We start from the raw sequence: 25160 nt of genomic DNA, 5'->3' as shown, positions 1-25160 counted from the left end.
TCAATAGTTTTCGCTCAAGCTGCTCAACTGATTTCAACTACAAACACATCTTCCACTATTCATCTCCATTAAATTATAATTCCATAAGCAGTTTACATGGGAAAGCTTAGAAGATAGATAAGTTTGTGCTTCAGTTCAGCCCATTGAAAGTTCCAGAGGACCCTGAAATTTCTGTCCAGATTACAATACATTTTCTGTACTTTCATAAATTGTTCTTAGCCTAAAAAATGAAGACTAAAGCAATCACCATTTACATTATTAATCGGGGTAGTGCCAACTAACACACACATATTTCCATAAGGCACCATCCCTCTTTCATACAAAATGCACAACTATCTATCTCCTGTCAATCCCATACCAGGGAGCAGAGAAAAACTTAAAATTAATGCAAATGATCACTAACAAGTAAAACAACTCATTTGGTTTAAAATAGAAATAGAATTAATAGGAAAGCAGAGGGACTGGATCCCGATGAAGCTATTTTTATTGGCAAAACGTGCAGATCCATGACGCCTATTTAAGACTATGTGACTTTGGAGCTATGACATCCTCAAGCCATGTTGCTATATGTGTCACTGTTGTGGTAGAAAGTTCACATTTATGTACCGTTAATATTTTTTTATAATATTTTTAAAATAGTAATAAAGTTTGATCGTTTTTTATTTTGGTTTGTGGTCTTTCCTGTAAGGCACACTAAAAATCCCACTATTTAAGTCTTTCTCTGTTTCCTGGTATGGGACTGGCAGGAGATTGATAGTTGTGCATAAAGCAATCACCACATCTAAGTACTGGTAAGCTGCAATATATTAATTTTTGTCACCCTAAAATAAAAAAAGAACAAAAAAAAAAAAACACACAGACCCTGTTCCCTTAAAGCATGTTATACAGCACAGTGCTTGTGCTGTGTAATTTGTCCCCTTCTATCACCTAAAAAACCTGGCTGATCCTGCCTGGCTATACCCTACCCCTGTAAACTGACCACAGTTTATCGTGGCTGAGCCGACAACATGGTCAGTTTATGGGTCAGTTTATGTGCCTCCGTCACCCGCAGCCCTGCTCCCCCCCCCCCCCCCTCCCTGCCTGTCTGCTCTGTGTCAGTGCCCACCCCCCTCCCCTCCTGCTGCTATCATAACTACAAAAAAAAATCCTCCCATCCCATCTGTAACATAACACTATCAGTCCCTGTGCCTGTGTTATATAAACAATATGCCGATCTGTACCTTATATCAGAGCATCTCCCGGTGCTCACGTGACTCCTTGGCTCTCTCTCCCCTCTCCTCCTACCCGGCTGACGTCAGCGGCAGTGTTTGGCCCCGCCCGCTGGAGCTGGCAGCTGGGCAGAGGAGAGAGCCGAGGAGTCATGTGAGCGTCGGGAGACGGCTCAGATATAGGTACAGATCGGCATATTTTTTATATAACACAGGCACAGGGACACATAAGGTTATGTTACAGAGGGGACGGGAGTTTTTTTTGTACTGAGTTAACAACCACTTTAAGTTTAGATATCCTTTAAAGAGAAACTACACTGAGAAGGTTGTGTCCAGAAATGGCTGTCAGAGACCAAAGGACTAATCACCAATACAGCTTGTGGTCTCACTGCAGTTGATTTTTAGGGAGATTGTATATGATAATGATCAAATGTGCACTTCCTCCTTCTTCACTATTACTGCTGCAAAATCTTGTCGACTCTGGACCAGAATTAGGCTGGGTTTTAAAAGATGACAGTAACAGCAGCAGATGATGGGTGATGGGGTTCAGACAGGTATAACTGTTGAGTATAAGGAGGACGAAAAGCAAGAGTTTAGTATTGTTGATCGTTGTCTTTTTCCCCAGAGGATGGTGTGATGGCTTTGAGCCAGAGTTCCATATATGTTTTTTATGGCCACGGTAACATATATGTCATACTGGAAATGACGTTCTAGGCGACCAACCTTCTGTGTTCAGAATGCAGCAAGCCAACTGCTCAGCACAGGATTTGAAAGCAAGTGGAGATCACTGGAATAACGTGGTGTACTGCAGTGTTTTTAAGCTTCTAGAAGCAGTGGAAAACTTATCTGCATGCCCCTTGGATGCTGACAGGCAAGGATCTGAATTATTTTTCTGAGAATTATCTGAAATTAGAATAAACAACTGCAGACTGCTAATGGAAAACGGCTTATATCATTCTTCAAGCACAAGAAATTCATAATATTCTTGAAGCAACACATACAGTCAATACATTACAAAAGGAGGCATAACCAAACAGGAGGCTTACCTTGCCTGACAGCCTCTCACCAATAGGAAGAGATAGGCCATGAGTGCCTGGGTCCACTTCCCCTGTGCTTATCAAGTGTTTCTAAACAAAAATATAATACAGATAAAAGGTCAGAATAAAAACAAAAACTGTTATTTTCACCCAACCTGCAAATCACTAAAAACATAGCTTTTCATTTCCCCCCCTCCTTTTTCTATTTACTCTTCTCTCATCCAATATCCTCAGTGCTCTTGAAACATAGGGCTTACATACTACATATTTCACTTTGTGGAAATCTGGCCTACCCTCTTCTTTCTACCGCCAGTTTCCATACTAGTATGTATGTAACAATATACATTTTGTTATATATATATATATATATATATATATATATATATATATATATATATATATATAAAAACTTTTACATTTTTAAATTAAAGTGATTTTTTTTTTAAAACCTGAACCTTTACAAAACAAAAAAAAAAAAAAAAAAAACAAAAAACAAAAAAAAAACCCACAATACACGTTATACTTAGCTCTTCTGTTGCAGTTGGTTTTGCACAGAGCAGCCTGGATCCTCCTCTTCTCGGGTCCCTCTTTGCTGCTCCTGGCCCCTCCCTCCTATCCAGTGCCCCCACAGTCAGCAGCTTCCTATGGGGGCACTGGAGCCGAGTCACAGCTCCCCATGTCCATTCAGACACGGAGCCCCCACCCGGCCCCACCCCTTCTCTCCCCTGATTGGCTGACTGACTTTGATTGACAGCCGTGGGAGCCAATAGGGCCACTGCTGTGTCTCAGCCAGTCAGGAGGAGTGACGACTTAGACATTTGTGGACATCGCTGGAGAGAGATGGGGCTCAGGTAAGTAATTAGGGGTTGTTGGGGAGGCTGCTGCACACAAAAGGTTTTTTATCTTAATGCATAGAATTCATGTATGCATCCATTTAGTGGCTTCTAATAGGTGTCCATTTTTACAACAAAGGGCATTTAAAAAATAGATTTTTCTGAAAATAACTGATATTTAAAAGGGAAACTCAAAAAATAAATAAATAAGCATACTCCTTTAATAAAAAATACCTTTACATTTCAAAGGTTGCTATGCATCAAGACTGCAGAAAATACAATGGCTTATCTATAAAGTAATATTATTTATATTCTGTAAACTATATATGTACAGAACAACTCTACAAATTAAATTTTTGGCACTTAGCATTCTAAAAGTCTACACAGAGCTAAGGTAAAATTTCAAACAGCCCTTCAAAAACTGGATTTTTGGTTTACCTGTAAAAAACGGATTTTTAAAACAGCTTACCTGTAAAATCCTTTTCTTGGAGTACATCACGGGACACAGAGCACCATAATAATGACTATGTGGGTTATATGCTTACCTTTAGGTGATTGGACACTGGCAACCAATAGTAAGACGGTTCCTCCCATATAAAGCCTCCTATACCGGAAGTACCTCAGTTTTGTAGCAAGCAATGACGATCCCAGAAAGAAGGGAGGGACCTCTGTGTCCCGTGATGTACTCCAAGAAAAGGATTTTACAGGTAAGCTGTTTTAAAAATCCGTTTTTCTTTGTCGTACATCACGGGACACAAAGCACCATAATAATGACTATGTGGGATGTCCTAAAGCAATGCACCTGAGGGGGGCGGGGGGGGACACATTATTCCTAAGCCCAACGGGCCTGAGACTATAAAGCTGCCTGCAACACGCTGTGGCCAAAAACAGCCTCTTTTTGAGATCGCACATCTACCTGGTGAACGTATGGACTGAAGACCAAGCGGCCGCTTTGCAAACCTGATCCATAGACACCTGTTGGCGTACTGCCCATGATGCACTAATCCCTCTAGTGGAGTGTGCTTTTAAATCCCGGGGTGGAACCCTGTGCTTTAATCCATACGCCTGGATAATAGTCTGACGAATCCACCTGGATATAGTTGAACTTGTTACCGGCTGTCCTTTTTTAGGACCCTCAGGCAAGACAAAAAAACAGTCATGCCGCGTACACACGGTCGGACTTTTCGTCTACAAAAGTCCGACAGCCTGTCCGACAGACTTCCTGCGGACTTTCGGCGGACTTGCAGCAGACTTTCTAACGAACGGACTTGCCTACACACGACCACACAAAAGTCCGACGGATTCGTACGTGATGACGTACACCGGACTAAAATAAGGAAGTTCATAGCCAGTAGCCAATAGCTGCCCTAGCATGGGTTTTTGTCCGTCGGACTAGCACACAGACGAGCGGATTTCGGGGTCCGTCGTAGTTACGACGTAAAGATTTGAAGCATGTTTCAAATCTAAAGTCCGTCGGATTTGAGGCTGAAAAAGTCTGCTGAAAGTCCGGAGAAGCCCACTCACGATCGGATTACCAGCCAGCTTTAGTCCGTCGGCGTCCGTTGGACTTTTGTAGACGAAAAGTCCGACCGTGTGTACGCGGCATCAGTCTTCCGAAAGGGAGCTGACATTTCCAAGTAAACTTTTATCGCCCTCACCACATCCAGCGAGTGAAGCGACCTTACCTCCCTAGTCTAAGGGTTTGGAAAAAAGGACGGTAAAATGATATCTTGATTCAAATGAAATTTGGAAACCACCTTCGGTAGAAAATCCGGACGAGGGTGCATGACCACTCTGTCCTGATGAAGAATCATAAAAGGTTCCTTGCAAGAAAGGGCGGCCAATTCTGGCACCCTTCTAGCCGATGTTATAGCCACCAAAAAAACGAATTTTCTGGTCAATAGGACAAAAGGAACGTGCCTAATAGGTTCAAAGGGTTGACTCTGTAAGGCTGACAGTACCAAATTTAGGTCCCAGGGACATAAAGCTGGTTTAAGCGGCGGCCTCAGGTGTGCTACTCCCTTGAAAAAGGTTCGCACCAAAGAATGGGATGCAATTGGTCTTAGGAAAAAAAACGATAAGGCCGAAATCTGTCCTTTAATTGTCCCTAAAGCGAGCTGTATGTCTACTCCTGCTTGAAAAAAGGTGAGAACTCTTCCAATCGTATACCTACGAGGGTTCCATTTTCTTTCCTCACACCAAGAAATGTATGACTCCCAGACTCTATAATAGATAGCTCTAGAAACTGACTTTCTAGCGTTTATCAAAGTAGACAAGACTGAACCCATAATACCACGGTCTTTCAATAGTCTGGTCTCAATAGCCAGGCCATCAAATTCAGCAACCGTAAAGAAGGATGGAATATGGGCCCTTGAGACAACAGGTCTGAACGGCAAGGAAGGACTAATGGGTCCCCTACTGCCAACTTCACAATCTCCGAGTACCAGGATCTCCGGGGCCACGCAGGAGCCACTAAGATCACCGGCTTCCGTTCCTCCTGTATCCTGCGTAGCAAGTGCGACAGAATTTGGATCGGAGGGAAGGCATATATCAGAGAATACTGATTCCAAGGAACTACTAATGCGTCTATCCCGACAGCCAGCGGATCCTTGGTCCTGGATACAAACCTGTCCAGGTTGGCATTGAATCTGGATGCCAGCAGATCCACATCTGGGGTCCCCCAGTATTGGCAGATCTGTAGAAAAACCTCGGGATGCAGGGACCATTCCCCTGGTAACAATTTCTGGCGACTTAGGAAATCCGCCTGCCAATTGTCCACCCCCGGAATAAACACTGCCAACAGAAACGGCACATGTTTTTCTGCCCAAGTCAATATATGATCTACTTCTCTTTGGGCTGCCCGACTCCTGGTACCTCCCTCGTGGTTGATATATGCCACTACCGTGGAGTTGTCGGACTGGACTCTGACAGGAAGACCCCGCAATCTGGATGTCCAGAATCGCAGAGCCAGACGAGCTGCCCGAATCTCCAATAGATTGATGGGCCGGGTCCTTTCTGTTTGTGACCATATTCCCTGAACAGACGCTTCCTCTAGGACTGTTCCCCAACCGAGAAGACTGGCGTCCATGGTTACGACCTTCCAGGCTACCGGTGGGAAAGATTTCCCTCTTTTCAGGTTGCTGGTTCTTAACCACCAAGAGAGGTTACATAGAACCTGTGGAGATAGAACTATAGGCTGATCCAGGGTTCGAGCTGACTTGTCCCAGGCCTTTAGAATACTGTTCTGGAACACTCTGGAGTGGAACTGTGCATATGGCACTGTGCTGAAGGATGACACCATTTTGCCTAGTAACCTCATGCACAGCCGAATAGAAGGTGTTAGTTCTTTTTTCACCTTCTGTACAAGTTCCACTATGGAGACAACCTTTAAGGGAGGAAGAAACACCCTTTCTTGGGTGGTGTCCAAGACCAGACCCAGATACACCAAGGCTTGGGTCGGACAAAGAGCTGACTTGTCCATATTTAGCATCCAACCTAGGCGTTGTAAAAACCTGTACTGTTCTTGACACGTTTTGAACCAGTATGGGGTGAGAGCATTCCCTTAGAAGAAGATCGTCCAGATATCCTACTACGGAGACTTTCTGAGACCTTAGGGACGCCAACACCGGGGCCAGAATCTATGTGAAAACCCTGGGGACCGTGGCCAGACCGAAAGGTAGTGCCACAAATTGGAAATGACTGCCCTCTATAGCGAAGCGTAAGAACCTTTGATGTGGACCGAAGATTGGCACATGAAGGTACGCGTCCTTGATATCTATGGAAGCTAAATAGTCTCCCTTTCTCAGGGATTTTATTATTGAACGAACCGACTCCATGCGGAAGGATCGGACGTCTACAAAGAAGTTGAGAGCCTTGAGGTCCAAAATGGGCCTTACTTCCCCATTTGGTTTCGGCACGGTAAATAGTTTTGAGTAAAACCCCTTGAATCTTTCCTCGTGCGGAACCTTTACAATTACTCCCTGCATCAGCAGATGGTGTAAAGCTAGGAATAGGCATCTTCTTTTCTCTGGATCCGACGGAACCCTTGAGTACAGAAACCGATTCGGGGGGATCTCCCGGAACTCTATTCTGTAACCGTTTTTTACAGTGGAAATGACCCATCTGTCTTGAACCAGTTCTTCCCAGGCCTCCCCAAACAGCCGAAGCCTGTCCCCCACCCGTGAGAGCGGGGGCGCCCCTTCACAAAGTAGACTTGGAGTTGGACTTGGGTGTCTTTTGGGTCCTGGGGTCTTTTAAACCCAGACGGCTGAGGCCATCGATACTGCTTAGGGGATGAAGCACCAGGTCCTGGAGCATTAGGAATTTTATAAGAGAGTTGCTTCCCTTTCTTTTTAATAGGGAGCAGGGCACTCTTTCCTCCAGAGATCTTTTGGATATATTTATCCAGATCCTCACCACACAAGCGCTCTCCATGGAATGGAAAAGCTGCGAGTAGCCTTTTACATGGCGTCTCAGCAGACCAGTTCTTTAGCCACAAGACTCTGCGCATATGAATCGACAGTAACGCAAAACGAGACATCTGTTGGATTGAGTCTTTCAATGCGTCTACTGCAAAACAGAAGGCATGAGGAATCTCAGATAACTCCTCGGCAGATTCCTCCTGGCAAGGAATGTTCCTTACCAACCTTTTAAAGCGATCCTTTAGGGATTGGCAAATCCCAATAGCTGCAACTGCTGGCTGAACTGCTGCACCAGCCACCGAAAAGGAGGCCTTTAATAAGGACTCTAGCTTTTTATCAGCCGGATCCTTGAATACCTGGGCATTATCCACTGGACAGGTCAAACTTTTGTTTACAGAAGATATGGCAGCGTCCACCAACGGTGTGCTCCATTTCTTCCTTAACCTCTCCTCCATAGGATATAAGATAGAAAACCTTTTTGGAGGTAAGTATATCCTGTCAGGGTGCTCCCAGTCCACGTAAACCACCTGCTCCAGTAACAGTTGCAAAGGGAACGCTTGGGAAATTTGCTGAGGTTGCAAAGATCCCAAAGTAGAACAGGAGAGTGCAGACTCCTGAATGGGGGGTAACTTAAACCCAATTCGTACCATCTCAATTAGAGATTGGATAAACAATTTTTGGGAATGGGAGGCTGAAATTGGCTCTTCAGAGCCAGAGTCCTCCGCTGAGGATCCTTCAGACTCTCCTTCCTCTCGGTCCTTCATGACCACCTCTTCCAAATCCTCTGCCCATTCTGGTTCCAGATCACCTGGACCCATCTGGCTATAAAAGAGTCCTGGCACTCTAGTGACTCTCCACTTGGCCCAGGCTCAGGGGAGGGAGATCTATTACGCTTCCTCCCCCCCTGTGTTACAGAGGCAATCATGCCAGCTATTTTGCCCTCAAGGCCTGCTAAGGCAGATGCCAAATCCTCCTTTGTAACATAAGCCGAGGCAGGTATATTGGTAGTGGCCACTATGCCTGACAAATGTAATGGCTCAGCTAGGCCAGATGCCGCAGGTCTTTCAGGAGAAACTGAGGCTGCATCAGCATGGGGTTGGTCTCCTGTTTTTAAAAGAGGTACTCTTACCCCTGTGCTTGCCTTGTTCCCCATACCTCGTTTTCTGGAAGACATTGCTTACACACGAGGAAGAAAAGGAGTACTCCCCACAAACTATAACCAGCCTTTAACCTGTCAACACTGTGTCCAAGACCACCAGACTCAGCGCACACCAGGGACTCGAGCACGCGGCGGGCACGCGCACACGCCAGTATTAAAAAAAAGGCGCGCCAAAAGGGGCCATCTGTAATCCCAGACACAGGCTCAAGGTTACCAGCAGTTTCAAAGGGAAATACACATCTCTCTCTCATATATATATATATATATATATATATATATATATATATATATATATATAAAAATCCCAAAGGATTTCAAATCCCAAGCAGCAGGGCCTGTCTTACCAGGCCCAATCTTCCCCCATCACGGCGGGTAGCGCCTCTAAGGACCTTCAGGGACCATGTATTGGGGTCCACACCCATGGACCTGTAAAGCACCCTGTCTGGTTTACCTTGGGCAAGATTGACCAGGAATACCAACTTAACAAGGGTCCAGCGCCTATATAGGACACATTACAACCAATACCTCGTTCTTGAACCGAGGTTCGGATACCATCCACTTTAGCTTTGTTAAGCCATCCGAATGGATCCGATTATAACGTCCTCAGTGGAACATTTTTTGAAGAAATTTGAAGAGCTTCAACAGCCATGACCATCACCTTCAAGACGCTGGTGAAAAAACTGAGGTACTTCTGGTATAGGAGGGGTTATATGGGAGGAACCGTCTTACTATTGGTTGCCAGTGTCCAATCAACAAAGGTAAGCGTATAACCCACATAGTCATTATTATGGTGCTCTGTGTCCCGTGATGTACGATAAAGAAATCCTTTTCTTAGAGCACATCATGGGGCATAGATCATCTACATATCCATGATGTTAGGGTTATGCCGCCCCCTACAGGCAAAAAAACAAGACAGGAACTCCCCTCCCAGACATAATCTTGGATAAGTAAGGCTTCAGTTTTTGTAGCAAAGCATGAACAAGAAAGAGGGTGCAAGATCTGTGTCCAATCACCTGAAGGTGGCAGCGTAACCCTGTTATCATAGATATGAATATGCTCTGTGTCCCATTTTATAAAGAAAATAATTGAATCTCTGCTGAGATAATCTTAGAGCCCTAAAATGAAGGTGATGCCATTACTGTTTAAATCTTAGTAATACACTAAGACTGCTGTAGTTATAATGAAGACAGATTTATCAACCAGTTTGAATTTTATCTTCAGAACAGAGAAAATAGGAATATGCAAAAATGTTTGTGAAAATCCTTGCATTATATATCACCACCGAGGATATATTTATACAGATATTTTTTCCAGTTTGAAGCAGGACTCTCAAAAAATAAAATGCATCCCATGGTAGTCGATGCTCTGGTCCTCTTCTCTCCAGTGTCAGAATGTGGGTGGGCATGCATTATACATGATGACTTTAGCAAGGGCTGGTGACATGACCACTTGGGGACCAACAGGAGAAAGAGGCTTTGGGAGACCGGTCCTCACAACAGGAACCGACAGAGTGGAAGGTTTTAGGATTGTGGTAACTAATCCTCTGCATTTATTCTCCCCTGTGTATGAATAGCATTATATTCTGCAGGGGGGGCGCTAAAGCCTGAAGACTCTTCAGAAATAGACACTTCAGAATTGTTGATTTCCAGGACCCTTGCTACTGTGCTTAGAGGTTCCACCTGCCGACCTCTTTGTCACCACTATGTCCTGCAATAAACCAAACCACAGAGAACAGCCGACCTGGAAATCGATGAACCCAGATGTGTTAGTTCCTGAAGATTCTTCAGATGACCGACCTCTCTTTTCAATGCAACAATGATTGCCAGCACAGAAGACAGGAGAGGTGATTATTTCATGTCTTCATTGCAGGGGAACCTTTTGAAGAAACCTTCATTTGAGCAACTTTAAAGGAGATTAATTTGGCTATTGAAGTGTCCTGTTTCCAGTTTAAACCCACCAAATACTGTGGGTATTTATGAAACATCCTCACTGATTTATAAATCATAGCCACTTTTCTGTACAATTTATAAGCATGGAAACATTTGAGAGGCACTAGTTGGCCCTAAACACAGTTTTGCATTTTCAAAAGATGCTCGTCTTCCAAAAGGTTTCAATGGAACATGGCTATGACAAAATGGTTCATGCAGTTAAAGTGGACCTTCACCCATGCAAAGCACTTCCTGTCCTCAGGTCCATGGGAACAGGTAGAGACCCCTGTGCATCTGCACACATGTGAGATTGGTGGCACAGGAGCAGAGCGACACAGAATTTTGGCTGCCAGAAAGACAACCCTGAACTCCATGGATTAGCAAGTATGTTTTTTTTATATTTTCACACAGAACCAATTAACAGGACATATAAGCTAATTGTGAGTATGGAGTGAAATTCCTCTTTAGGCCCCTTTCACACTTATACGACTTCAAAGTCACGCGATTTTACCGCGATTTGGGAGCAGTACTACTTTGTACGACTTTGCCACAACTTTGGCATTAACAAATGAAAACATACAGTAGGTGACCGTGATATTGTGTCAATCTCGCTGCTGTTATCGGCGAGATTTGACACCTGCGAGCCCCGTTGCGGGAGCCAGCGCCGAGCTGGCTCGCTGATCGGGAAAGGAAAACTTTTTTTTTCCTTTCGCGATGAGCGACAGGCAGTGCTGACAGCTGTCTGGTATGAATCATGAGGGGGAACTCCGCACCAAATTTTAAATAAAAAACCGGCTTGGGTTCCCCCCCAGGGGCATACCAGGCCCTTCGTTCTGGTATGGATTTTAAGGGGAACCCCTACCTCTAAATATCAGCGCGGGGGACGCCCAATATCCATTCCAGACCCTTATCTGAGCACGCAGCCCGGCTGGTCAGGAAAGGGGGTGGGGACGAGCGAACGCCCCCCCCCCCCGAAGCGTACCAGGCCGCATGCCCTCAACATGGGGGGGTGGGTGCTTTGGGGGAGGGGGGCGCCCTGCGGGCCTCCCCACCCCAAAGCACCTTGTCCCCATGTTGATGAGGACAAGGGCCTCTTCCCGACAACATTGGCCGTTGGTTGTCGGGGTCTGCGGGCGGAGGGATTATCGGAATCCGGGAGCCCCCTTTAATAAGGGGGCCCCCAGATCCCGGCCCCCTACCCTATGTGAATGAGTATGGGGTACATAGTACCCCTACCCATTCACTTAGGGAAAAAGTGTCAATAAAAAAAACACACTACACAGGTTTTAAAAGTAATTTATTAGGCAGCTCCGGGGGTCTTCTTCTGACTTCGGGGGTCTTCTTCGACTTCTCCGCTCTCTCCGGCCTCTTCTCCCGGTGTTCGGCCTCTTCTCCCGCTCTTTTGCTAGCGGGGGCCCGGTCTTCTGCGCTGTCTTGTCCCCTCTTCTCTTCTTCCGATGTTGACACGACACTCTCTCCAGCTGGATTGCTCTCTGAGCACTCCGCAATGGACTTATATAGGCAGTGACCCCGCCCCCTTAGGACGTCACAGTCCCTGGGCATGCTGGGACTGTGCCGTCATAAGGGGGCGTGGTCATCGGGTGATGTTGACTACGCCCCCTTATGACGGCACAGTCCCAGTATGCCCCGGGACTGTGACCTCATAAGGGGGCGGGATCACCGCCTATATAAGTCCATTACAGAGCGCTCAGAAAGCATTCCAGCTGGAGAGAGCATCGTGTCAACATCGGAAGAAGAGAAGAGGGGACAAGACAGCGCAGAAGACCGGGCCCCGCTAGCAAAAGAGCGGGAGAAGATAGCGGAGGAGCCGGCAGAAGAAGATCAGGACACCGGGAGGAGACGCCGGAAGTCGGAAGAAGACCCCCGAAGTTGGAAGAAGACCCCGGAGCCGCCTAATAAATTACTTTAAAAACCCCGTGTACTGTGTTTTTTCATTGACACTTTTTTCCCTAGGTGAATGGGTAGGGGTACAATGTACCCCATACTCATTCACAAAGGGTGGGGGGCTGGGATCTGGGGGCCCCCTTATTAAAGGGGGCTCCCGGATTCCGATAAGCCCCCCGCCCGCAGACCCCAACAACCAACGGCCGGGTTGTCGGGAAGAGGCTCTTGTCCTCATCAACATGGGGACAATGTGCTTTGGGGTGAGGGGGCCCGCAGGGCGCCCTCCTGCCCCAAAGCACCCACCCCCCCATGTTGAGGGCATGCGGCCTGGTATGGTTCAGGAGGGGGGAGCCGCTTGCTCGTCCCCACCCCTGATGGCTGGGCTGCGTGCTCGGATAAGGGTCTGGTATGGATTTTGGGGGGGACCCCCACGCCAATTTTTCGGCATAGGGGGTTCCCCCTAATATCCATACCAGACATAAGGGCCTGGTATGCCCCTGTGGGGGAACCCACGCCGTTTTTTTCATTTAAAACTTGGCACGGTGTTCCCCCTCATGATTCATACCAGACAGCTGTCAGCACTGCCTGTCGCTCATCGCGAAAGGAAAAAAAAGTTTTCCTTTCCCAATCAGCAAGCCAGCGCGACATGCACAGTACCCTGTCGGCGAGAAACACAATCTTGCGGTCAGGTACTGTACATGGCGTGAGGCTTGTTCTGACAAAGTCGTACTGAACAAAGTCATACTGAAATCGTGTCTATATTATTCAGGTACGATTTGCATACTACTTGAGGGTTTAACATTGAGGTCTATGGAGTACAACTCGCATAGAAGTTGGACCAAAGTAGTGCAGGGGCTACTTTCAAGTCGGCACGACTTAAAGTCGTGCCAATATGAATGTTAGTCATCGAAAATCATGGAGAATGACTTGTCATACGATTTTGCAGTACAAAATCGTGGGACAAGTCGTATAAGTGTGAAAGGGGCCTTAAGATTATGTCCATGTTTGCTCATTGCTATTAAAATACAATTCTATTAGCAGTCACTTATTATATTTGTATAAATTGTATAGCTGTGCACCAGTTCTATTTTAAACCTGATATAAAAAAAGTTGTTTTTTAATGACCAAATCTTCAGTTCATGCACCTTTCATTATTCAATTACATAATTTATCAAAACATCAACAAAAATATTCACTAATTTATTGATGTTCAATCCTTAGCAATTAAAGGGTCAAATAAAAGCTGTTTTTTCAGTAACTGGTAGATGCTGAAACGTTTAATAATTAATTGCCAAGAGATATAAGAAGAAAGTGGTATACTAAGCCCAGCATTATAAAACCAAAAAAAATTCAGTTTTGGGTGGACAGACACTTTAGGCTGGGTTCACAACATTGTGAACTGGATGCGGTTTCTCCATATCCAATTCGCAATAGCAGGAGATTTTGACCAGCTATGGAGCCAGTTCACATACCTCTGCAGCCGGTCCGGTGCGATTTGTACAAAAACGTCTTTTGGTCCGTTTCAGGTCCGAATTCAGCCCAAACTACGGGCTGAAATTGGACCTGAACGGTGAACCACAATTCACCGCACCCCTGCTGTGAGGCTCATATGTGAGCCAAGCTGAACGCTCACATGAAACATAACAGAAATTATACATGCTCAGAAATCATAAAAGGGGTGCGAGCAGGCAAGCAGTGTACAGATTCCCTCATGCAGCTACAAGACTTAACAATGCCACTAAGTACACATAAGAGTGAGCTCAAATGCAACTAAAGATCTGAAGCAAGATACATGTAATTGATGGATACTAGTTAATATATAAGCAGCTGCAAAATTTTCTTGCATACAACAAAAAAAGGTCATCTAGAAACAAATGCAGTTTTGGTCATTTTTAAGCTAGGCAGCAAAACCAATCAAATGCAGAGCAGTTCTACTAAAGAGGGATTGGTTAGCAGGAAAATACAGGATTCTGATTATTCCATCCACACAAGCAGTTGTTGGGCAAAACAGAACCCAGGCCTCCTACCTTTCTTTTGACGTGAGCATTTTCCTGGAAGTCAGGAAACACAGCACACTATTACATGATAATGCCTTTACTTTACTACAACATATGTAAACAAATAGGCATGATTATTAGAACATGGAACAAAAAGAATGGCGAGGACCACATCAATAAGGACATTCATTGTTTGTTTTTCTAAACTGAATGAGAATAAAACCACAGATGCAATTTGATAGTCTGCAACACTATTCCTTAAATGTGTTTTTATTTACAAATAAGTTATTTTTTCCCCCTTTTGGGTTTTATACTTGCTTAATGTATGCAAATGTGTTCAAACACAGTAATGGATACTCAGAAAAAAAAATTTGAGGGATACATTTACTATTAGATCTCTTTCACACTGGTGTTCCGTCTGTCAACAGCTGAAAGACGAACAGCAATACATTTCTATAGTCAAACAGATGTAAATGAATGATCATCTGTTATCATTTTACATCCGTGTCCAATTGGTTCAGTTTTTTTAAACAGAACAAGCCTCTTTTTCTGTTTAAAAAACAGAAGGGGACCTAGATGGATGTAAATGAACAACGATCCATGTTTGCATTGGTTGTTAGGAAGCGGCACCCACGGGCATCCTAACAACCAATGACTCATTCCTGCTGTCAGCAGTTATTTCCAGTAACCAGCTGATAGTCACTGCAGCACCCACTACCGATGAGCCAGGAACACCCAGGAAAGTGTGCAAGGGGAATATAGAGAAGAAAGCAGAAGCGATGAGTCATTGGTTGTTAAAGAGGTGGCACCTGCCAGCACCCTAACAAGCATGACTAACCCCTCACTCACCCCTGCTGTCAGCAAAAGATTCCCAGTTGACATCAGAATGTAAACAAAAGAGCCGGAAAGGTTTTAAAAAAGGGCACGAGGTCCGGTGGTTGTGGGGCTGACTTATCGAAATTTGGAAGCCCCCCTTTAACAAGGGGGTCCCCAGATCCCAGCCCCCCTATGTGAATGAATATTGGGTATGTCAAGTAAAAACATCAAGTAAAATAAACATACAACACAGTGCCCCGGAAAAAAATATTCCCCAATGTACATCCACTGTCTATCACGTCATCCAGCGATGTAGGTCCACATCAATCACAATGCAAAAAACGGGTGCCAACCAACAAAAAAAAAAAAAAATTGCCGCCCATTGAACCTGACCACTCCTGCCATCAGTGGCTAAAGTAAACAAAGGCGTGGCTCATCTGTTGCCATCAAGTGACCCGCCCCTTCATGAAATTACTGACCATATATGGACACATCCATATATGATCAATGACGTCACAAAGGGACGGGGTCCGGTAACGTCTGGGTGACCCCACTTCTTTATTTACTTTAGCAGCTGAGGGCATGTGGCCTGGTATGGATTGAGGGGACCTCATGCCATTTTTTTTTCTTCGGCGTGAGGTCCCCTTAATCCATAGCAGATATATGCTTATGTGAACTTTTTAAATACATTTTTTTACTTTTTTTTTTTTTTTGTGTATTTTAATTTTCTAATTGAGTGGATCATGTTGTATTCATCATTTATGAATTATGAGCACTGCTATATGTTTGTTTGTTTGGAATTAAATAATTGTACACGTTTTTTTCACTTAAAGGGACAGGTCACACTTTTTATTTAGTATTGCATTGGGTACAGTATTTAGGATACATTAGTAGCAGCAGTCCTGTGATCACTATTAAACCAAGTGCAAAGGTTTATTTTATTTAAGTATCCCATGATGTCTTGCCTGGTGTAATCGGATCTGTAAGTGCTTGCACAATGAAGTGTACATGAAGCATGCATTGTTGCTCCTACTTAGGAAGCTGCTGAGGAAGCGTGGTAATCCTAAGACCAGAAGTCTGAAAACTGGCAGGATCATCAGGTTAAGAAAAAGCATACTCATGAAGAGAAGTCTGCAAAGATGACACCATTGGAATATCCATCGAAACAAGCCTACAGCCACATGGCATAGCATAGTATAGTATGCTGTATTTAGAGGTGGCAATACACTACAAACTGTTCGATTAGCTGTGGCCAGAACTCTGCAGAAACAGAGGCTCTGTTCACACCTAACCACGTACATGAGTGGTTTACATGCAAACAGCAGTGGCCCTGGTCATTGGTTTGTAGAGAGTACAAATCTGACATCCACCGCTGACAGCTGCAGCTGGTCACACCAGCTGTATGGTCAGCATTAGTTACACTCTAAAGGCAAACTCCACCCAAACTGCAAAATTCACAGCTGAAACACACATATGCAAACTTTTTTACCATAAAAATATTCTAAGATCCTTTTTAGCCACTCTTGTGATTAACACATACCTGTAACACTGCAAAGCCAGGATGTGGCATCACAGTTTACTTTTGCAGACTAACATGCCCGCTGTGAGTTTACTGTACTATTAACTGGTACTTCTACATTGCTAAGATTCTCCCTGTGCTCTTCTCTTCGTGTAAGCTGACTAAACACTTCCCCTTTCAATTTTCACTTTTAGAAAACGTGAGCTTGGCAGCACTGTACAATTGAAAGAGAAAAAGGAATGAACAGTTCACAGTGCATAAACGCAAAATGCCATGTCTGATCACCATTGAGGAAAGCATTGTGTGAAGATAAAGACAAATTTATAAAGGGTCTCAAGCCTAAAATGACAAACCGTTCTTTAAAAGTTTCCTACAAAATATGTTCATTGACAATATTTGTTGTTTTCACAACCTTGGATTTTATATACTTTTTGCCTGTTTATCATGTTGTTCCCACGAATAACCCCTTATTCCTGTGCCAGGCTGACAACTGGGATCAGCCACTACAAAAATGGCTGATCCCCCAGTGGTCAGTACCTGGAAGCTTTGCCGCATCATTATATTCAAATCCTTTTCTCAAGTCAAATGCCTCCCAACACAATGCATGCTCTGTATTTTTGCCTGAGCTAAGAGCTTTGTCAGAGCTCAGGCAGAGACACAGCCCACGCACAGTGAGACCTAAGATGAAGACAGGAATACTATTACAGCTTCTTCCCTCCTGCTTCCTACGCCAGCCCTCAGGAAATCTCTGCCCCCAGGAAGGAAGGAAAGGAGCAGCACCAATACAGGGGATCCCGACTTACGAATGCAATAAGGACTGTAGGTTTGTTCATAAGTGAAATCTGTTCGGTTCGTAAGTCGGAACACTGCTTGTAAGTGTAACCTCCGTCTGTGCGGGGATGTGAGATGTTCCGGTTTCCTCCTGTGCAGGAATGTGGCATGTTCCGGGCGCTTCTGGGGCTTTTCTGGCCATGCAGTACATGAAATACTGCAGTGTGGAATGTGGCAAGATAGCTGCTCGGAGGTATCCAGGACCATCGAGGGAGCACAAGCAGCCGGCATTGAGTCCCGTTCGTAAGTAGGAGTCGTTCGTAAGTCGGGCGTTCGTAAGTAGGGGACCCCCTGTAGTTTGAAATCGCCTAACCACATGTAACAATTATAAAAAGGTATTCATTTTTCAATTTAAAAAAATTATAGATAGGAGAATGCTAAAGGGCTTTAATAAAGTGATTGTAAAGGAATATTTTTTATTTAAAATGAAAAAGATGTTCTACTTACTTGCTCTGTGCAACAATATTGCACAAAGTACTCCTCTTCTGGTATCCCCTGCCAGCTCCTCGTCCTTTTGAGTGCTCCCTCAACTAGTGGTGTGTTGAGGGGGCACCCTGGTTGAGTGTGTCCATTAGTGCACACAAGGTGGCTCAGCCATGCCCCTTGCTCCCTACTCACAGGAATTGCCTATGGCTCCCACTGCTCTCAGTGTGTCCTGTGAAAGCAGTAAGAGAAGGAGCAGTGATGCAGCTGGGGACAGTGTTGGATCGATGAGGAGAGGTTGGCTAGGTGTTTAGGGATGGGATGGGGGGGGACAGGTAATATGGGCCATTTGGTAGTAGATATATTTACGTGTACTTTAGGGCAGTTAGCAGAATATTAATAGTAAACTGTCAAGACAGAAATCCTGGTGCTAGCTACAGATCCATCATATTTATACTTAAATGATTAGCACTGTCCTGGAACAAGCATACCTACATTAGATGCTGGGACACCTGATATAGAATTGGTCAATGGCCCACTATGTTGCTATATCACCAGGAAACTGTCACTGCAAACCATCAATCATAAACGGCCAGAGCATTCCCTGGCCAGCAGCCACATATTTACACATCTTTTCCATACATACGACTGCAGGGTGGGCTAAGGCTCGCCCACTTATGATTGGCAGTCCGTAGTGAGTGACAGCTTTCTGGCAGAATAGATTAGGGGGGTTCAAACTAGGATCTGAACAAACCTGAGTTCATCCCTAGTAAGGGTGACAGTCCTACAGAAGACACCTTAAAAAAAATAGCATTGGCAGCTCCCTTTAAAACAAACTTCAGGATTTGAATGAATATCTGTTTGGAGTTTTGTTAGAGACAAAGAATATTGTACATTCAGTGAGGATACATTCTTCAATATTATTGTAATGTTTATGGTATTTAAAATGTTTACTTACTGTGTTTTTGCTTTAAAAAATGATTGCTTTTCATTCACTTGCAATGTGTATTTGAACTTGCTAGAAAATGTGACTACTCCAGGAAGAGTCAAATTTCACAGCCCCCTGTCCTCCTTCCACGTAATAGCTCTTTGACCTTATGGGCGTGTCTAATTACTGCTTTTGATAGCTCAGCTCCTTCACTCCTCACCCCCCTCCCCCTATAAAATGTTCTACATACCTGCCAGGGGAGAAGTGGAGAGGAATACTACAGAGTTTCCCTTGAGTGACAACGCTTTGAGTCTGGTTTCAGAAAGGGCATCAAGTCAAAAAGAGTTTTTCAAATCTTCGCTCTTACCTGATTGAGGTATCTACGATAGTCCTGGCGCAATTCTTCCTTCAGTTTATGCTTTTTCCTCTCATAGTCCTCTCCAAGAGGCAAACTCAATCCATAGCCGGCATCTAAAAGAACAATATCAAAAACATCAACAGTTGAAGTCCATGCTCTCTTTACATGGTCCGATTAAACTTTAGACTGGTTTGTACTACCATGGAGGTCTCCAAGTCTCAAGGTGACATGGGAAAGAAGCCAGAAAGAAGAGCACCTTTCCTCAAAGCCTTTTATTTGTAACCAAGTTTACGCATTTTATCAGCTTCTGTCAAAAACACAATTCTGCATCATATGTGCCATTTAGCTATTACTCTGATCATGTTATGTAACAACAAAACCTGGGGAATGCCCAGGAAAAAACCCAAGCCTACTTACCAACCAGCTCGCAGACACCCGAATTAACCTGTCTAACAGTATGCGTTAAAATCAGGGGTTTAGTACGCATGCGTAAGCCACAGAGCCACGTCACGGCACCCTGGTATCTGTGGTCCTAACACTAAAATATGAGTGTCCCCACAGTAGAGGCACATGCATTCTGATGGATAAATGAGGGGTGGGCTCTCCTTCAGTCCACCTGCCCTCATTTATCCATCAGAATGCATGTGCCTCCACTGTGGGGACACTCATATTTTAGTGTTAGAACCACAGATACCAGGGTGCCGTGACGTGGATCTGTGGCTTACACATGCGTTTGCAAATGTGTACGGACTAAACCCCTGTTTTTAACGCGTACTGTTAGACAAGTTAATTCGGTTGTCTGCAAACTGGTTGGTAAGTAGGCTTAGGTTTTTTCCTGGGCATTCCCCAGGCTTTGTTGTTACCTGTTTTAGCCTCCCAATGCCGCTTACTGCGATAGCCAGCTATATATGAGGGCGGTGGCAAGTTTTGTTTTTTTTTCTGATCATGTTATGTCTCTTCTGCAGTAAAACAAATTGACCTGTCTATTCTCAATCATCTTTAGAATGTACACTGATAGTAGCTCAGAGAATATTCTCTGCATACCTCAGTGCTGGAATGAATAAACTCCAGTGCGCATGCCTCATTCTGGTCTGGCCAATTAAGATGGCTGACTGGGTGAAAATGTTGGTGCCAGCAAGGAATGAGAGGTCAGTTTACTTCCACTTTAAGCAAAGACAATATGGCACTGGATGAATCAATTGTAGTATTAAAGTAGAACTATAGGCAACACTTTCTTTTTTTCATTTTAGACAGAGCAAGGAAGGGTTATAACCCCTGTCAGATTTATTTTTTGCCCCATTTTGGAGATTTCCTTTTATTTCCTGTGCCATAGCCAACTAGGAAGTGGTAGGAAATCCCTGCAAATTAATGAAATTTTTTTGGGAGCCCCAGGTCACCACAACTAGTGTCCCCATTGGAAGATTTCCCCTCTATTACATTTGTAAGGACAACCAACATTTGTGATTTTCTTTTACTTTCACTTTCAGTGATAATGGTAAACAGAACAAATAGAGAAGGGGATCTCCTTAACGGGAACAGACAGCAATAAAAACTGACACGCGTTCTAATACCTCTCCACTCTATCCAAAACTAAAAAAGAAAAAGTTTTGTTTTAGTTATACTTTAAACTAAATGCTAGGGAAGTAGAATCTATAGATGTCAAATACAACAATTCCTAGAGCATTCTGGATCATACCTGACTGTTTTACTGGAGCAGTTTCTTTCTGCAACTGTCTGTTTGGGGGAATGTTTTCTTTAGAAGCGTAGGCCCTTGGTCTTTCTCCATCATGTGTATTCTCAAACCTCTTGCTCTAAAACATACAAGAACATTTTTCAAATAGCATGTTTTTAAAACAGCACAAGCAACTTTTAATTAGTATAGTTTCATACTATAATAAAAAAAAAAAATAACATATTTTTTCATTTACTTTTTGTTATTTCAAAATCATAGTACAAAAAATACAAACTGAATAAGGCTTGATTCACACTAATGTGTTTTTTTATGCTTTTTTCATCTTTCAGAAATGCAGGGAATTTTTTTAACATGGGTTCCTATGGAACATGTTCACATCAATGCATTTTTGGGCCTCTGCGTTTTTGGAAAGGGTCGGGAACTTTTTTCCTGCAAAATGCAGCGTTTTGCATGTAATAGAATTCAATGGATCCGCATCCAAAACATAAGTACTGTGTTTTTACCGTGATTTTGCATATTTTGTTTTTTAACATTTACTGTATATAGCTGAATGCTAAGGAGTGGGTCGGGAAGCCGGCTGCCGCGTCCTTAGCAACGGATGAGTCATCAGCTGTCAGCGGGCTTTTCCACCGACAGCTGAATGTAAAAGATAAAAAATTGCCGGTTAAAAAAAATAAATAAATAAAAAATCATGAAAAATACGCGTGGGGTCCCCCCCCCCAGTCCATACCAGGCCCTACGGTCTGGTATGGATGTGGAGGGGCCGCCCCCACGCCACAAATAAAAAAAAAAATGGCGTGGGGTCCCCCCAAAGTCCATACCAGACTCTTATCCGAGCATGCAGTCCGGCAGGTCAGGAAAGGGAGCCCCCGCCACCCTCCTGAACCATACTAGACCGCATGCCCTAAACATGGAAGGGTGGGTGCTCTGACCCCACCCCAAAGCACTTTGCCCCCATGTTGATGGGGACAAGGGCCTCTTTCCGACAGCCCAGGCCAGTCATTTCAGGGTCTGCGGGCGGGGAGCTTATCGGAATCTGAAAGCCCCCAGATAACAAGGGGGCCCCAGATCCCACCCCCCCATGTGAATGGGTATCGGATACATCGTACCCCTACCCATTCACCAAAAAAGCAATGAAATGAAAAAAATAAATAAATAAATAAAAAAAATCAAGAGCTGGTTTTTGACAAGTCCTTTATTTAAAAAAATTGCTCTATCTTCTCTCCGAACTGTCTTTTTCTGCTGCCGTCTCCCCCGTAGCGGTCTTCTCCCGTGCCGCTGTCTTCTTCCTTCCTGCTGGTTACCCACTAAAAACAAAAGATTTTGCTCTTGTCCTGATGCTGGCTGTCTTCCTCCATTGTTACGTCCCCCGCTGTCTGACATCTCTTATGTAGCCATGGGGCGTGGCCATCTGATGACATCACCTGGAGAAACCGCCCCTTGTGAAGCGCGTATGGGTACTATGTACCCGATACCCATTCACATGGGGGGCGGGATCTGGGGGCCCACCTCATTAAAGGGGGATTCCAAATTCCGATAAGCAAAAGCACCCACCCCCCCATGTTGAGGGTAGGGTTGTCCCGATACCACTTTTTTAAGACCGAGTACAAGTACCGATACTTTTTTTCAAGTACTCGCGGGTACCGATTACCGATACTTTTTTTTAATTGTATGTGACAGTTTTCAAAGCACAATACAGATTAGGTGGCACTGATGAACACTGATAGGATTAGGTAGCACTGATATGCAGCACTGACAGATGGCACTGATGGCGGGCACTGACAGATGGCACTGATGGCGGGCACTGACAGGTGACGCTGGCACTGACAGGTGGCACTTATGGGCATTGGGCACTGATAGGTAGCTTTTATGGGCACTGATGGGCAGGTGTAGTGACACTGTCATGCCATGAGGAAAGGCTGCTGCAACGCCCATCTTTGTACTCCTTGCACTCGGCCGGATTAAAAGCAGCAGCGGCAATCTTGTTACACCCAGCACGAACTATAAGGGCTGGGTGTAATACGATGTCTGCTGCTGGCTTACTGCAGCCGAGTGCAGGGTGTATCAAGATGGGCGTCGGGATGTCCAAGCGATTACATCAACACGGAGCGTCACTTCCGGTTGCGCCGAGTCGCTTTATTCCTCTCCCAGGTATCGGATCTGGCATCGGGAGCATTTGTGCGAGTACAAGTACTCTCGCAAATGCCTCAGTATCGGTATCGGGATAACCCTAGTTGAGGGCATGTGGTCTGGTATGGTTCAGGATGGGGGGAGCCGCTCGCTCGTCCCCTCCCTTTCCTGACCTGCCGGGCTGCATGCTCGGATAAGGGTCTGGTATGGATTTTTTTTTGGGGGGGGACCCCACGTCATTTTCTTTTTAAATTTTGGTGTGGGGGTGTCCCCTCCAAATCTATATCAGACCGAAGGATTTTAGCCGGCAATTAATTTTTTTATATTCAGCTGTCAGCGGGGAAGCCCGCTGACAGCTGATGACTTATCTGTTGCCAAGGAGGTGCCGACTGCTTCCCGGCCTGCTCCTAGCAACCAGCTATATACAGTGAATGTTAAAAAAAAAAAAAAAAAGAGGACGCAAATCGCGCCAAAATTGTGGTTACAAAAACGCAGAAAGCACTGCAGAAATGCTCAAAAGCAAAATGCATAGATGTGAATCGAGCCTAAAAGCGGATTCCTGGCACACAACTTAATCTGTAAAAACTGCATGAAATGAAGACGCATACACCCATAGTTACCAGTTCCAGCTGTCATTTCCTTCTAGGCTAGGTTAGAAAACCAACATAATTGAAAACTGCCATGGTCAACTTAATTTTCTTTTCATTTAGCAGTATTGTGAGGTCAGATAGCAAACAGGTGTGATGACAAGCATGGTCATATAATGAAAACCAACCCAGTGTATGCATTCAATGTACAACCACTTCAAGGCTACAACAGTGTTTCTCTGTAGGGCCAGTTCACACCACATGCAGTCTGTTTTTTCCTGCATCAAAAAAGCATAAAAAGTAAAGATGGAGCTGTAGTAGGGAGCAAAAGCCAATGCTTTTTCTGTAGTGCTGGCTCCTGTCCCATGCGGAGTGGCTCCATTTACTTGAATTGGTCATGATTGGCAGGCAGTAGCATGCACCAAAAGCAGCAGGGGGCTTAATTCCTGTTGCGGCATGTGTACACCTTTGGCTGCTGCCTCAGCAGCTAAAGGGGGTAGGGATTGGGGCAGTAAAACTGCAAATCATCTGCAGGGTTTTACATGTGAACGAGCCCTAAAAGTGCCCCTGCTGAATGCAACTAAGGGCTCATTGACAAGTGCAGCAAGCACTGCCAGATGGTGAGGAGGAGATATGTTGCCTTCTCACCACGCGATTTAAACCCATGATTGCTGTGCAATGCACGCGATTAAGACACCATAGTACAGCAATTACAGGTTTAAAACTGGTGTGAGGAGGCGACACTCTGCCTAGTGATCTTTAACTTCTCCCATGTTGTTCAGGTTGATCTCCACCTCTTTAAGGTTGCCTACCCCTCTCTAGGTGGATAAAACAAAAGCAAGGGGGAGAGCACAAGGCTGAAAGGAAAAATACATAGCGTAATATAAATGTCAATATCTTGGCAGGATAACACATGTATAGCATGCTCTGTATGATAAACAAAACTTATACTGATAGTCTTTGGACATAAAATGTTTCAATGAGTTTCTATTTTGCATCATAATGCTGTTAGCTGATTATCCCTCAGACAAATAAGTGTTGCAATCCTGTTATGCAATGTACTTTCACTGAGTATGTTGCTGCTCTGCATTCAGTACACAAAACAATGTTACTAACTAAGGGCGACTCACACCAAGAACACAGTGCGGGAAAGGTAAATTCCGTGTGCCTTTCCTGCACTGAGCTCTGCCCATCCGACCTGCTGTGTGCCAATGTACCAATGCCAATGTACCAACGGCACCCCAAATGCAAAAACGCATGGTACCGCAGCACAATGTAATTTGTTATGGCACATTTTTAAATGTAGTTCATGCACTACCATTTCTGCATTCTGATGCGATTTGCAGCCGTTGCAAATGAATAGGCTGAAAAATAGTATTGCACGGGA

The 25160-nt window shown here is 44.5% G+C and overlaps 1 protein-coding gene across 8 annotated transcripts in view; it reads right to left on the bottom strand.

Moving 5' to 3' along the window:
- CSPP1 (centrosome and spindle pole associated protein 1) overlaps positions 1 to 25160 on the bottom strand; it is a 129747-nt gene that overhangs the window by 85360 nt on the left and 19227 nt on the right. For 6 of the 8 annotated variants that reach the window (XM_073631765.1, XM_073631766.1, XM_073631771.1 and 3 more), the window contains exons 3-6: positions 21060 to 21174; positions 19373 to 19476; positions 14519 to 14542; positions 2255 to 2335 (exon numbers count right to left, since the gene is read on the bottom strand). In XM_073631765.1, the coding sequence (XP_073487866.1) occupies positions 2255 to 2335; positions 14519 to 14542; positions 19373 to 19476; positions 21060 to 21174 (324 nt within the window). The remainder of the gene's footprint in view (positions 1 to 2254; positions 2336 to 14518; positions 14543 to 19372; positions 19477 to 21059; positions 21175 to 25160) is intronic. The other 2 variants (XM_073631768.1, XM_073631772.1) reach the window with 1 other exon arrangement.

This window comes from Aquarana catesbeiana, linkage group LG05 (assembly GCF_042186555.1).
Source record: "Aquarana catesbeiana isolate 2022-GZ linkage group LG05, ASM4218655v1, whole genome shotgun sequence".
Lineage (NCBI taxonomy): Eukaryota > Metazoa > Chordata > Amphibia > Anura > Ranidae > Aquarana > Aquarana catesbeiana.
The sequence above is the reverse complement of the archived record's forward strand: the minus strand, read 5'-3'. Positions and strand labels throughout refer to the sequence as shown.